Source organism: Heptranchias perlo, chromosome 33, assembly GCF_035084215.1.
Source record: "Heptranchias perlo isolate sHepPer1 chromosome 33, sHepPer1.hap1, whole genome shotgun sequence".
Taxonomy (NCBI): domain Eukaryota; kingdom Metazoa; phylum Chordata; class Chondrichthyes; order Hexanchiformes; family Hexanchidae; genus Heptranchias; species Heptranchias perlo.
In genome coordinates, this window is record NC_090357.1 from 24,189,647 (window position 1) to 24,204,322 (window position 14,676).

General features: G+C 44.1%; 1 protein-coding gene across 1 annotated transcript in view; it reads right to left on the reverse strand.

The window, feature by feature from the left end:
* Positions 1–3,149: 3,149 nt before the first annotated feature.
* slc37a2 (solute carrier family 37 member 2) overlaps positions 3,150–14,676 on the reverse strand; it is a 64,808-nt gene continuing 53,281 nt past the window's right edge. Inside the window, exons 13-18 of the mRNA XM_067971061.1 lie at positions 13,501–13,549; positions 10,164–10,237; positions 9,850–9,928; positions 7,721–7,812; positions 6,050–6,114; positions 3,150–3,539 (exon numbers count right to left, since the gene is read on the reverse strand). Coding sequence (XP_067827162.1) covers positions 3,524–3,539; positions 6,050–6,114; positions 7,721–7,812; positions 9,850–9,928; positions 10,164–10,237; positions 13,501–13,549 — 375 coding nt within the window. The 3' untranslated portion in view covers positions 3,150–3,523. The remainder of the gene's footprint in view (positions 3,540–6,049; positions 6,115–7,720; positions 7,813–9,849; positions 9,929–10,163; positions 10,238–13,500; positions 13,550–14,676) is intronic.

Here is a 14,676-nt window from a genome sequence, read left to right on the forward strand (position 1 = left end):
GAGTGCTGTTGCCTCATTGGTGGTTAACTCCTAACCAGGACACCAAGATCCGTTAGCATTGGCAACTTGAGATATAGGCAAAAGTCTTTCAGATGAGACGTTAAGCCAAAGCACCATCTGCCCTCCTTGGGAGGCTGTAAAAACTCTCATAGCACTATTTGAAGAGCAGGGTGTTTTCCCAGGTTTCCTGGCCAATATTTATCCCTCAACCAACATCACTAAAACACATCATCTGGTTATTCATCTGATTGCTGTTTGTGGGACTCTCCTGTGAGCAAATTGTCTCCCGCATTTCCCTGCGCTACAACAGTGACTACACTTCAAAAAGTAATTCATTGGTTGTGAAACCCCTTGGGAAGTCCTGAGGCCACGATTGGCGCTATATAAATGCAAAACCTCTCTTCAGACACTGAGTGTCTGCAGGTTATTTAATCTTTGAGGGTATCACAGCTGACTCCAGTCCTTACCCACAAATAGTAACTTTCCAGCAGGGATCACTGGAAAATAATCAGAAGTGGAAACCCTGGATGAGTATTTTCCCCTCCTTAACCCAGAGAATCTGAGGGTTTATAGAACCATAGAAGTATAAATTTACAGCACAGGAGGCCATTCGACCCATCATCTGTGCCACTCTTTGCAACAACAATCCCGCTGCCCTGATCTCTCCCTATAGCCTTCCCCAAAATATTTATCCATTTTACCATTAAAAGATGCAATGGTCTCTGCTTCAGTTCCCTGTGGCAAAGCCTTCCATGCTCCAACTATGAAATTTCTCCTAACCCCCCTCAGGATCAATTTTAAATTGATGACCAACTCCTCACCCAGAGGAAAAAGAGAGTAAATAAGGATCGACGATCTAAGGCTGACCAACTGATTCAGTGCAGACCAAAGAAATCAAACCTTGATCCTTCCTGATCAGTATGGCCGAGTTCCACACTAGTCCGTGTGGATATCAAAGTCAAAACTGATCCCGTCCTCACTACATCTATGCATGTTTACTTTTCAAAAGGTCAGACTTGATACAGGCTCAATCTCACAGCGAGCACAATACCCGACCTGGGGACAGACATGAGAGATGGAGAACTGGCCAGGTGAGAGACGATTAGTACAAGAGTTTAACAAAATGGATCCTGAGCAGAGATGCACAAGCACCAAACATTCTGAAAGTGATGCTTGGGTTGAAAATTATTTTGATGCAGTTGTACATTGAAGTATCAGGTTGCTGTTCCCCCCAATAGCTACAAAGGATTTAAAATTCCCTTAAAAAGATCCACTCAGAAGGGAGAGAGAGGAATGCCCAATTCTCTATGTCCCAGTGACACAATATAAAGAGGAAGGTTATACCTTAATTGGGATTGCACACTGTGACTACCAGACAGAATGCAGCTAAAATTTGTAGCCAATGAATTTAGTTACAAAATGGACTGAGTCTATTAGTGGTTAGTCCACTCTTAATTTCTTATAGTCTTGCAGTCTTACATTACAGTGACAACACCTCAAAAGTACTTCATTGGCTATAAAGCGATTTGGGAAGTCCTGAGGTCATGAAAGGCGCTACATAAATGCAAGTCTTTCTTTCATAAGGTGGCAGGACACCTGGCAATAAAGGACTGGTACACATTCTATTTTGCTGCTGATAAGGCTAATATTGAGATACTCCAGCTGTGCCTCCTCTCTCCATCCACCAGTGCTGGGCCATCACATCTAACTGTTGAGGTACAGATGACCTTTCTTTCTTAGTGCAACATTGAATTGATTGAATCTACAGGAATGTGGTGAACAGTACAATTCTTCCCTCCCCTCCCGTCCTGAAGGTGATGACTCTTGCTGGGGGTAGAGTTTCAGGACGGCTGGTCAGTACCTCACTCAAGTGGTCGTTCCATCAGCTGCGCCTTGATAGTGGGTGTCAGAAAGCCAGATGCTGACGTACACTGACTTTCCAGTACTGCTGACTGGGTAGAAATGTAGAGCAGGAATTCAACCAGTCTTCCCATCCCTCCCAATGATTTTAGCAACTTTACCTCTACTCCAACTAAAATCAACTAACTTGGTATGGACCGAGGATCAAACCCGGAACCTGCTTGGTCCGCATGGCTCAGTTCCACACTGGGCAGTATAATTACCAACCAAGCTACCTGTGGAGAAGATAGTCCATATTTAACAGTGAGGCCTGAAAGAACTAGCACAACAACTTCCTGATCCATGTGCGTATGCCCATCTGTAATGGAGTAAAAACAGCATCCTCATTGGTGACACTCAAATGCTATTTGTTTGACCTCCAGCTTTCTGACAACATTAGAATCAGCCTCCAACAGGCTGTCAGAAGGCAGTTGGTACTGTACCGTATAGGGTATGGTAGCATAGTGGTTATGTTACTGGACTAGTAATCCAGAGGCCTAGACTAATAATCCAGAGACAAGATCAAATCCTGCCATGGCAGCTGGGGAAATTTGAATTCAGTAAAATAAAATAAAGATAGTATCAGTAATGGTGACCCTAAGGGGCATTAGTTTAGGAAACCTGCTGTCCTTACCTGGTCTGGCCTCTTTATAACTCCAGACTCTCAGCAACGTGGTTGATTCTTAACTGTCCTCTGAAATGGCCTAACAAGCCACTCAGTTGTACAATCCCACTCAGCACTGTGGGAGAACCTTCACCACAAAGACTGCAGCAGTTCAAGGCAGCAGCTCACCACCACCTTCTCAAAGGCAATTAGGGATAGGCAATAAATGCTGGCCTTGCCAGCAACACCCACATCCCATGAATAAAAAAAAAGGGGAGAGATGTCACTGTTGCCCCGAGTCCTGAGAGCGCATACCAAAGGCGGAATGGTTATTAATTGCTCCACCACTAGGCCTGCATCCTTGAAGTTCCTTTTCTCCTGGAAAAGAGGTGGGTGATCGTACGGCCCTTCCACAACTTAGGCCTGCGGTCCATCCAATGCAACCCAGGCAGAGAGAGATGAAGAGGTCCTCGGTCTCTCAAGTTGCCAAGATCCAATTAAACTGGTTCAGGCCACAGTACAAAATTACCCATGAACCAAGAGAGGAACTAAATAAATATGGAGAAAATAAAAGGAAAACAATCGAAAGCTTGGGTTTGATTTTTGAAGCCTATTGTTAGAAAAATTGCACTGGGAAACTAAAGAATATTATACAAAGTGTGTATTTTAACAATAAAAGACAGTACATTAGACACAGACACTGCTGCCAATGATCCCTTAATGAAATCCATTTCACCATAAATTGGCAGGCAACTTCCATTCAAAGTGAGGGGCTAAAATTTAGCCAACTGTCTCATAAAAGGTACGTCTGACTTTAATCCCTTTGTGTTGTCAGTCTCTGGGAAGGATGCAGTCGATTAAAGAGGCTCTTTATTCTTCTCCCTGTACTGGGTCTTGTTATTTTACTCCCACACACTGATAGAGCCAGGTTCCGAGCTTTGAAGCAAAAACAGAATTAACCCACAAAAATCGAATCTCCTGGTCCCATTTAAGACCTTCAAGAGTGAACAGTGTTCTTGGTCAGATCTCCTTGAACCTACAGTATAAAAAAAGGGGGATTAAAAAAAGTCCATGAGGAGTGAATAAAAGTGTACAAGATCCCCTTCTCTTTCCCTCCACCCCTCATCCTTTTCTTCTGCTCTTCCCTTTTAAAAATAATTTTCCTGTCCCCTCCTGAAAATGCTGACCTTTGCTGGGGTACAGCATCACAGGTGCAGTCAGCCCTCTGGCACCATGCTGAGGTGAACATGAACAGATTATCTGCCCGAGGGAAGGGCTGGGAGCAACACTACCAAACCCGATTCTGTCCTCATCCCAGCAACTACACAAAAGTAATTTCCAGCAGGAGTCACTGCATGGAGTGGGACTGCTGGACGATTTCTTTCCTTCTCCTAGCCCAAGAGCGTTTGTGTTGTATCCTCAAAGCTCCCCAAGCTGAAATCAGCTAACTCAGCACAGTCCAGAGATTTCATGGGAGGCTCCTACTCTGTGTAACTCAGCACCGTACTACATGAGGCATTTAGCCATCGGGAAGCTATCCTTCTGACTTCTATAAAACAGCACTTCCGAAAGAACAGTACAGATCAGTGAGTGTTTCCAAACATCCTGTCGTGAAGTCACAAAGCTTTGAGACAGAATTCTGAATTCCATCATTCAGATTGATGTTGTCTGAACCCCTCGTTGTTATACTGCTTTTTATCACATTCCCAGCTGTGCTAACTTACATTAACCCTGTAGGTCACGAGTTCCCATCTTGTGAAGTTCTAAACAGGGTACAAAGACGTGAAATCCTACTCCAGTGCACTCCTGCAGTCAAACTGGGCAAACCTCTGGAGTGACTTGGATACAATTCTTTCAACACCAAATGTTTTCAAATACACTTTGGATCATACAATAGTTCAAATGTTTCTTTTGTTTGGCAAAATTACAAAAATCCATTTTGAAAATGACCGATTCTTTCAATCTTGGGGCTAAAAGGGTTAAATTATGGAGACAGATTGCATAGACTGGAGTATAAAAGATTAAGGGGTGATCTAGTTGAGGTGTTTATGATGATTAAAGAATATGATAGGTAGATTGAGAGAAATTTCTTCCTCTGGTAGAGTCCAGGTTAAGGGAGCATAACCTTAAAATTAGAGCTAGGCCGTTCAGGGGTGATGTCAGGAAGCATTTCTTCACACAAAGGGTAGTGGAAATCTGGAACTCTCTCCCCCAAAAAGCTGTTGAGGCTGGGGGTCAATTGAAAATTTCAAAACTGAGTGATAGATTATTGTTAAGCAAGGCTAAGGGATATGGAATTAAGATACAGATCAGCCATGATCTAATTGAATGGAGGAACAGACTGGAGGGGCTGAACAGCCCACTCCTGTTCCTATGTAACTAGAGTCTATTACATTACACCAGTGCAATATTCCCCTGCACAGTAGAGGGAGTGTCCTAGTCAATATTTTCATTAATTAACTTTAAAAAATTTACACTGGAAAAAATGGGAAATAACCAGACTGGCAGTACTTATTCACATGTTACCCCTCCTCAAATCATAAACAAGGGGATACAAAACATTCCCCCCGCCCCCACCCAGTCTGCACTGGTTAAACTCTGCTATCCAGACCAGAGAGGATGTGTAATCTGCATATGGAGATTTTTTTTTAAGGCCAAACATTAAGAGGTTTTATAGATGGCAACAGGACAGAATTGTCCCAAACCGCCACAAGAAGCATTACATGTCAGAATTGTCTGCAGTTCTAACTGGACCTCCTTCCCAAAACCTCACACTCGCCGAGTCATTACTGGGGCCACAGATCCTCGCAGATGAGGCTCTTTATTTTTCTTGCAGGAATAACATGCCAAGTTCTTTTTCTCTGGTTTTCAGATCTCGCTTGTGGCCGATTCACACCAGTGACTGATAGCACTAGGGTTGCCAACCTTCTGGGTTGTCCTGGAGTCTCCAGGAATGCAACATTAATCTCCCTGGACATTGCTGCAAGTAACCATAGGGGCACAAAAAAAGTTTTTTTTAAAAAAGATCATTTTCTACACTTTTGATTATTAGTTATAAAAATATTGGAGATGGAAGAAAAACAGCTGTTTGACAGGACCGAGCTGGAGATGGGATGTCATGTGATGAAACCTCCAGGAATACATCCAACCAGAATTGGCAACCCTAGATGGCACCAATCTCTGCTGATACAGATGTGACGAGGATGGCACAGCACTGCCTGGGTGACTCTCCCTCAAATCTCCTCCTTTCTATTTGGCCTGGCTCTGCTCAAAGCCTCCTCCATCTGTGATCTGAAACTCAGTAACAAGGGGGAGGGAGAAGAAGGAGGAGGATGAATTTGCTACCACCATCAGAATCTTCAACACATTCATCTTCTGGAGTCTTTCCTTCATTAGTATGAAAGGAAAAAAAAAAAACACCTAGAATCAGAGCCAGTGCCAACTTCCCCCTTTAAGCATTCATAACAAGGTACAAATCAACACACTAGTTCTCAGCCCCAACACAGTGGGCCAATGAGAGCTCAATTTGGGTCTTCATTCTCTTACCCTCTTTGCCTCGTTGGGTACCCACACCAGCCCCGGATCTCCTTGTACACTAATCTGCTCAATAACTGTTAAAAGAAAAAGAAACAGATTAATATGAAAACATTCTGCCCAAACTCCCAATCCTGGGTGAAGCCCAAAGCCTGAACTGCATTTCTACTTGAGATTGCGCATTTGGGCATCCAGAGTTACTGCCACCTACTGGTGAATCCACACTATTTACAGTGGGCAACCTAATAGAAGGACAGCATAACCCAATGGGCAAAATTAATGAGTCTGCCACCACCGTAATTGGCTGTTGCCACTTGTAAATGGTCTCAACTTCCTACTTACTGGTAGTAACTGTCCTCACTTCAAATTGGTTCTCTTTTTTAGCCACGTTAAAATGGGGGGGGGGGACGAGAGATATGCAAAACCTGTGCCTGTAGCAACAAGTAATACATTTTAAAGCAATTAGAACAGGAGGATCCAGCAAGGCAAGAATAGTCAAAACCATGACATCGAAGAATGGAACTCTTACAAAAAGGGCCTTTTATGCTCCCTCTACCCCTACTTAACAATACCATCCACATTCCTCCTCCCCCCCCCCCCCCCGCCCCAAAAACAGGGAGCGTGGAACGGTCTGATGCAAGGCCTCTCTGCAGTTGTGATCAACACAGCATAGCTTGTTAATATAGTAACATGCTGTGCCTTGAAACATTGATAAGAACTCTTGGCCTCAGAGACTAGCTGGTGACAGCGGGAAGGGAGAGTGGGAGGTGTACTGGGGAAATTTTATTCAATAAAAATCATTCAGCCTCCTGTGTCATGCATCAGCCCCCAATCTGCTTCCAGACGTCTATTAGTACTTTTTACCCCTTGTGTGAGGGGTGGCCCTTCAAACAGCACTCACCCCATCACTGCCTTATGTACAAGGGTGGCCTTTACTTGAAATTCCCCGATACTGAGGCAATGCCAGGAGCTCAGAGGTATGTGAATGAGAGGGAACCGCAAACTCAACCCATACCCCACCAGTCTGTTGCACAATGAACTGGCACTCAAAACACCTTGTTTCAACACAATTCCATCAAAACAGGGTGTGGCACTTCTGTGATCAACCACAACCCAAGCCACTCTAAAGCACACATTCTACCATGCATGTTATGTTATATCTTGTATATTATATACAATGACTATTATGAATAGAACATTTTGACATCTTATAACCAAGAACAATTGCAAGAGGGGAACCAAGCTACACAGCAGAAAGGTTTGATATCCATCTGCACCGAGTTTGACTGAGATCAGTCAGTGTGATAATAGGATGGTATAAATAGACTGTGCCCCGGACTAGGCAGTGGAAAGTGGGGCGGGGGGGGGGGGGGGGGGAAGCTAGCCAGGATTTCCACTCCAGATCACTATCCAATGATCCTCCCACCCTTACCGAGAGTGTGTCTATGTGGGCATTGGGTAAGGGCAGAATTGGACTCAGTTGTGATGCTTCATGGTTCAGTAGCCCAGAGTCACTCACTGCCTAAGCTCACACTTGAAGAATGACCACTTAGACAAAAAGGTACAGCCATCGCCAGTGGAACTGGACACTGCTCCTTCACCAAGGAGATGTGCGGCGGGAAATGAACAAAATAAGTTGCTTTCCTGATTGAGGAAGAGGCTATAGAACACACTCTGACTTACCAGACAGGCCAAGATATCAGACGCAATCAACATGTAAAAGACATTGTTCCAGTTAGTGAGCAATCCAGCCAGCAGCGGGCCCACTGCAGCACCTAGAATAGAACACACACAGCGGAAAGGATCAATACACTGGCCTACACTTCAAAGTAATTTGTTGGCTGAAGTCCTTTGAAACAGCCAGGAGGCACAATAAGATGCTATATAAATGTAGGTCTTTATTCCGAAAAACAAATCATCCCAGCGCTCAGGAAAATTCAGTGCTATTAAATAATTCAAGATCCTCAGTGCCAGGAGTGACAACCAATTTTCTAAAAATAAATTTTTAATTCTCATTTCACAGACAGCCCCATTGTCACATTAAACTTCCATTGCTATTGATTATCAAATAATTTCATTCATTAACTTCCTGGCTGAGGCAACCTGTTTTACCAGACTCATGGCTCAATTTTCAATCGAATTGCCCACGTACCATAATAGAATGAAATGTGTTCTCAAGGCAAGGGAACTCCGTGCCCAGAGACTGGAAACTAATCAGCTTTTGTCTCCTCGGTCAAATATGGCAGAGGCTAAATGCAATGCAAAGCTCTCTCTGCACTACCTCATCAAGCACTCCAAGGTCACAGAGACAGAGACCAAAACTTGCATTGCACTGCGTTTCAGAGGCATAAGGAAAAGAGATGCCACACCAAAAGGAGAATAGATCAGAAGGGGTGACCTCTTTAACAACCTTGTGCTTGGTCAAACACAAGGTTGTTAAAGAGGATCTTAAAGAGGGAGGAGGGAGGAGGGAGGAGGGAGGGAAGATGGACAGGTTTATGGAAAGAATTCCAGAGTGGGACTGGGGCAGTTAAGGCACATCTGCCAGTGGTGGGGCAAAAAGTGGGGGGGGGCGGGGGGGGGGAAAGAGGGGAGAAGAGATGCACAAGAGGCCAGAGTCAGAAGAATGGAAAGTTTGGGTTTAGGGGTTGTAGGGCTGGAGAAGATCAAAGATAAAAAGGAGGAGGTAAAGCCATAGAGGGATTTAAACTCCAGGATAATAATTTTAAATTTGAGGTCTTGGTGGTGGAGTGAGAGGGGGGGATGTGCAGGAGCCAATGTAGGTCAGCAAGGACAGGGGCGATGGCTGAGCAAGAGTTTGTGCAGCATAGGATTTGGGCAATAGAATTTTGGATGAGCTGAAGTTTATGGAGGGTAGAGGATAGGAGGCTGACCAGGACAGCATTGGAGTAATTGAGACTGGGGTGACAATGTACAAAGCTACAGATACAAAGTGCAGTTCCCTCACCTCTGTTCTAGCCATGCGTCTTAACCCTGCCACAGCAGAGCAGTCTCTGCCATATCAGTGTGACATTTCCATACCACCCATCTTGTGAGATTACCACTTTGGACTGTGCACTTGTGTCCACTAGGAGTTGGGTCTATTGTCTCAAGCTCATTTCTTATAGGACTGCTACAACAGACAAAGGAGGGATTTAGATCTAGGTCCCAGCAGTCCTCACCCTGCCCCTACATAGCTACTTTTCCCACAGATCTCTAGGCCACTCCTGGAGGAGACCCATTTTCTAGTTTCAAGTCTCACATACACTGACATTACAGGCAAATAGGCCTAATCAAGTTACTTTATCCAGCGAGATAAAAGTTGAGCATCTATCACATTACAAAGTAAAGAGAAAAAAAGGTAGCCATTTTATGCTGTTCCCCACCCATGACCTAGAACCTTCACAATCTACAAATTTCCCTCAAACAATTAAACTCTGGTTGATCTCAAGCTGTATTCACTTACAACAAGTAGGCTTTGTTATTAAAGGCATTGGCCAACATAAACATAACACTACCTTAACAACAGAATAATACAATGGTCCAATTATAAAACACATCCACTAAACCATGAGCAACACCATGGGAGATCTGCTAGGATGGTCTGGATTGATAAACACAAAATACTGGAAGAGCAAAAAACAAAGGCTTAGAACCTGCCATTTAATGATTAGTTGATTAAACAAAAAGATGTATGACAGTCAACTCTCATCCTAGTTAGTGTAACTAGGCAATCATCCAGGTCATAGTTGCAGTCCATTAACATCATTCACTAGTGTGCCACGTTGACATGTCATGTGTGACAGACTCACCAATTGAGCCTGTTCCATCGATGATTGCTGTGACAGTTGATAGTGCTTTAGCATTCCCTTGTAGACACTTATGAGTTCCCTGGGGACAAAGTCACAAAGTTAGGCATCGTAGGATAGTCGTTTTGTCTGTTTACATGCAACTACTGCCCTTCAATTTCTCTTCAAAATTTTTTTTGGAAAGTGCTATTCCTTAAGTAACCAAGAGAATTCAGTCTTAAAGAGGAGCCAATTATTTCAAGAGCTAGTCAGAACAAACAAAGTCATTACTCCCACTATCTGTCCCTCCTCCCACAAAGTGTATAGCCACTCCTTACCAGATCAGCTGCTACTGCTGTTGTGATCAGTGCATACGGTCCATTCACTAGAGCACCACAGAAAATCAGCATTCCTGGCGGAGGAAGAGCAGATAATTTTTTTTTAAAAAAGACTTCTCATATAGCGCCTTTCACAACCTCAGGATATCCAAACGCACTTTATTGCCAATGAAGTTCTTTTGACCAAGTGTAATCACTGTTGTAATGTAGGTAACAGCAGCCAACTTACGCACGCAAGGTCCCACAAACAGCAATGAGATAATGACCAGATAATCTGTTTTTAATTATGTTGGTTGAGGGATAAATATTGAGGTCCCCTGCTCTCTTTGAATAGTGTCACGAGATCTTTTACGTCCATCTGAGGGCAGACGAGGCCTCGGATTAACAGCTCATCGAAAAGACGGCACAGCACTCCCTCGGTACTGCACTGGAGTGTCAGCCTAGATTTTGTGCTCACGTCTCTGGAGTGGGACTTGAACCCACGACCTCTGACTCAGAGTCAAGAGTGCTACCAACTGAGCCACGGCTGACACCCATCAAACTAGGTCACTGCCAAAGCACTCAGTTTTTTCACAGCATGGTGTTAGAAAATTGACAAATTCCCTCTGACATCACCAGCAAATAAGGGAATAAGGTTAGTTCCACAGTATTGATTTCAGGAAGATATATTTAATTAATTACTCCCCCTGCTCAGCGAGTTGGGCCATTGTATGAACACCTAGGTACTGAACGCTGGAGTGGAGCCACAAGATTTTAGTAGAGTGGAGACAAAAATGTTTTCTAGCCACCTCTTACTAGCAATGAATAAAAAGAAATGGTAGAATCTTGCAGCACAGGAGGCCATTCAGCCCATCGTGCCTGCTCTTTGAAACAGCTATCCAATTAGACCCACTCCCCTGCTCTTTTCCCATAGCCCTGTAATGTTCTTCCCTTTCAAATATATATTATATCCAATTCCCTTTTGAAAGTTATTATTGAATCTGCTTTCACCATCTTTTCAGGGTTATATACAAAGTAATTCAAGGGTCCGTTTTAAATGAATATTTTCATATACAGTAATTTGCAGCAAATTATTTTTTTGACTCAGTTTAAAATCAAGCTCTGAAGGAGACTCGGTAAATGAAATGCAGTTCCTCGTTCACTCACTTCCCCGACTACATGCATTCAAAAACATTCCTTTTAATGTTACTTTCCCTGGCTTCCCATTTGCCCAATAAAAAAAAGGTTATTCCAACTTTCAAAAGGAGAGTAATGGGATCCAATAAAAGACCACTTCAATAGCAGTAGGGAGAATGGGTGCTGACAGAATGAAAGTAATTCAATGCAACGCAAACAAAGAACAAAACAATGGAAGATTGGAGACGGTCGGGCAGGGAGGGAGGCTGATCCATCATAGAGGGTTAAGTCATCTGGTAGATTGTAGGAACTTAGATTCTTCAGCCTTGAAAGGGGGCAAAGGTACCTCAAAAGTATATTAAAAACTAAAACTGAATGGAAAAGCTAAGTGCAGAACACTAATTCAAGTTCAGCTGTGACGATAAGACAAAAGGGGCACAGGTTCAAACTGCAGAATCACAAATTAGTACAGATATCAGAATGTTTTGTGTCAAAAGAGTGATCAACACATGGATTGGACTCCTGGGCAGTGTACTGGAGGCTAGAACTTCAGAATCATTTAACATTTGAGCCCCGATTGTAACTAGGGGCAAGAGGCAAGCATGGGGCCATCAGGTCGAGCGTCAAGTTCACTGACTTGAGGCCTGGGCCATTCCAACTACTGGACCTCATTTAAATATACCTTACCAGACTCCCACCCGAACCCAGCAGACAGAAGTTGGGTTAGCACTGCAGGAGGCCGCAGCCAAGGACCACAGGAACGGTTACTGGCTGCCAGATATGACGGAGACGGAGCATAAGAAATAGGAGCAGGAGTAGGCCACACTGCCCCTCGAGCCTGCTCCACCATTCAATAAGATCATGGCTGATCCTCGACCTGCTGAGGGCAACGGAGGCCATCGCCCGTCACAAGGGGTGGGCCTAGGTTTCCTTGTGGGGGGAAAAAAAAGGAGCATTTTTCTGAATCTGATGCTCCTTGGCACTAGGTTTCCCTGGCGAGGCTGGCACCAGGCACGACACGAAGTTAAAATAGCGTCAGGGTCTGATTGACTTCATCAGACCCCTAATTTTGAATCTCAATGAGGCCCATGCGTGCCTGGGGCACACGCTGACCAAATCACGTTAAAATGGCACGTGGCATAAGGTCAGCAAGACGGCGAGTGGCACACTCTTGCAACCCCATATCCCCGCTCTCATCGGGCGTAGAGGGTTAAAATCAGGGCTTTGGATACTGTGATTGGAGGGAGGTGGAAGGGAGAGGCTATAGGCATTTTCTGAGTGAATGAGATAATGGACAGAGATGAGGAAGGCGTTTGTTACCCATAACAGTCTTGTGTATTGTTACTTGCAGCTGTGCCAATGAGTTGCCATGAGTGGAGTTTTTCAGCTGTGGTTTTAAGGGGTCCGATATGTCCCATTTGGAAGTTGTAATACAGGTGGGTGGTGGAGGCAGCTGTATAAATATTTGTGGGAATCTTTTCTTCAGTGAACCAGACACACTGCTGGTCTGTGTGGTTCAGATGAGGAAGATACTTTTCACCTTGTACCCAATGGCATCAAGCACTCCAAAGATCAGATAGAGAAAAAAAGTCACATGAAACAAAGACTTCGTCCTCACTGCAGTCGCAACGGAGAGCTCTCAACCCAACTCTACATGAGATTCTTCTTTGAAATTGTGCTTCAAAGTCTCTCTGTGTAGAGCACCAAATTAGTGCCAACTTTGGTCAGTCTGATGCTGGGAAGTGAATTAAAATAATCCAAATTTATTCAATGTAGGACACAAAGATGGGACCTTCATTCTGTTTGAACAAAGTTCCCTTTCATTCAAGGGCTCTTTGCAAGATTCTATAGGCTAGCTGCTTTGAGGTTATCCAACTATTGTAGTTTTCTCCTTTCCTGAAGGCACATGTGGATATCCAGTGAGGACAAGATTGAGCTCAGCTGTGCTGTCTCCTCAGTCAAATATTCATTGACAAGGCTCACATTTGGAGAACAGCTGTCTAGGTTTTTTTTTTTTGGGGGGGGGGGGGGGAGGAGGAGGAGGAGAAAGTCAGTGCCCTTAGGAAAAAGGAGGGGAGTAAACAGGAGATAAATATTTGTGTAGAACATTCTATTTCTCGGAAACTACCAGCTCTCAAATTATGAGCAAAAAACTCTTAATAAGAAGCAAAATGATAACATGTAACCAAAGAGTGTGTCCATCACACCCAAAGTGACTTACCTATAATGGTTGCAAATCCATTTCCCCCGATATAGTTATAAAGGAACAGCTGAAAGGAGAGGGAGAAGACATCAACATCACTTTTGCAAAAGGTTCACACGACCATTAAGGTCCTTTTCTATCACAAGATGACAGGACTGGAACTGGAGAGACTGCGATTGAAAGTCACGGGCTTCAGTTTCCATGTTGGTGCTCCTGGTGCAGGCCACAGGTGTACATCATGGAACTGCACAGCCTGAGCCCATCACTTCCTATCCATTAAAACGGATACATGGAAATTCACGGGCTGCCAGTTTCATAATTTGGTGATGCATGTTTCCAGCATGTTCCGGGGGCACGGGAGCAGAGTTTTGACACCCCCACCCCGCCCAATCTGAGGTGGTCACTCAAAATTAAGCAACCTCTGTCCTTCCAATACTTCCATCAAACCGTTCCCCAATCTGATTCTTACTTCCATTTGTTGACTCCATGCATCCTTCCCCACTTCTGATACTACTGGAGCAGAATGACAACATTACAGTTGGGAAGTTCTACACAAAATGTCTTTCCAGGCTACCTCTTGGGCAGGGTAAAGAATCAAAGTATTCAAACTCCCATTGTATAACACATCTTCCTCTTACATGGGTGCCCCCATAACACCAATCATTCTTGGCAAGAGTAGGCAAGCAACCTGCTGCCAGGCATCTACCAATGCTTCACCAAGTGTGGATGCCGGAAGGTGCCCTACTGTTGCTCAGAGAAATACGCCCCTGGATTTATCCTCTGCCTCTGTTGGGGAGCGCCTAGGGTTGCTAATCCAGTCTAAAACCGACCGGAGGCAGTAGGGTCAGGACAGAGGATGGCACCATGGCTCAAGCCTGACATTTAATTTACTGATGAAAATTTTAGGACAATAAAATAAGACAACTTTTTTTTGGTGGCTGGTTTATATTTTGGAAATTTTCAGCCAGTCCATTCGATAAACCAAGGCTATCGTGTCCATATTCAGGCAGGGGGCAAGGCCAGAACATCTGGGCTTCTCCAGATTAGCTCAGCTGGGGTTGGCAGGTCAGAATGTAGCCTTACATTTACCTACCTGTGGCACTGGAAGGCTTTTCCTTTATTCTATCCAATTACTCCATAATCAACATAACTTTTTTTTTAAAAAAGGGAAGGACCAGGTACAATGTTATTAAT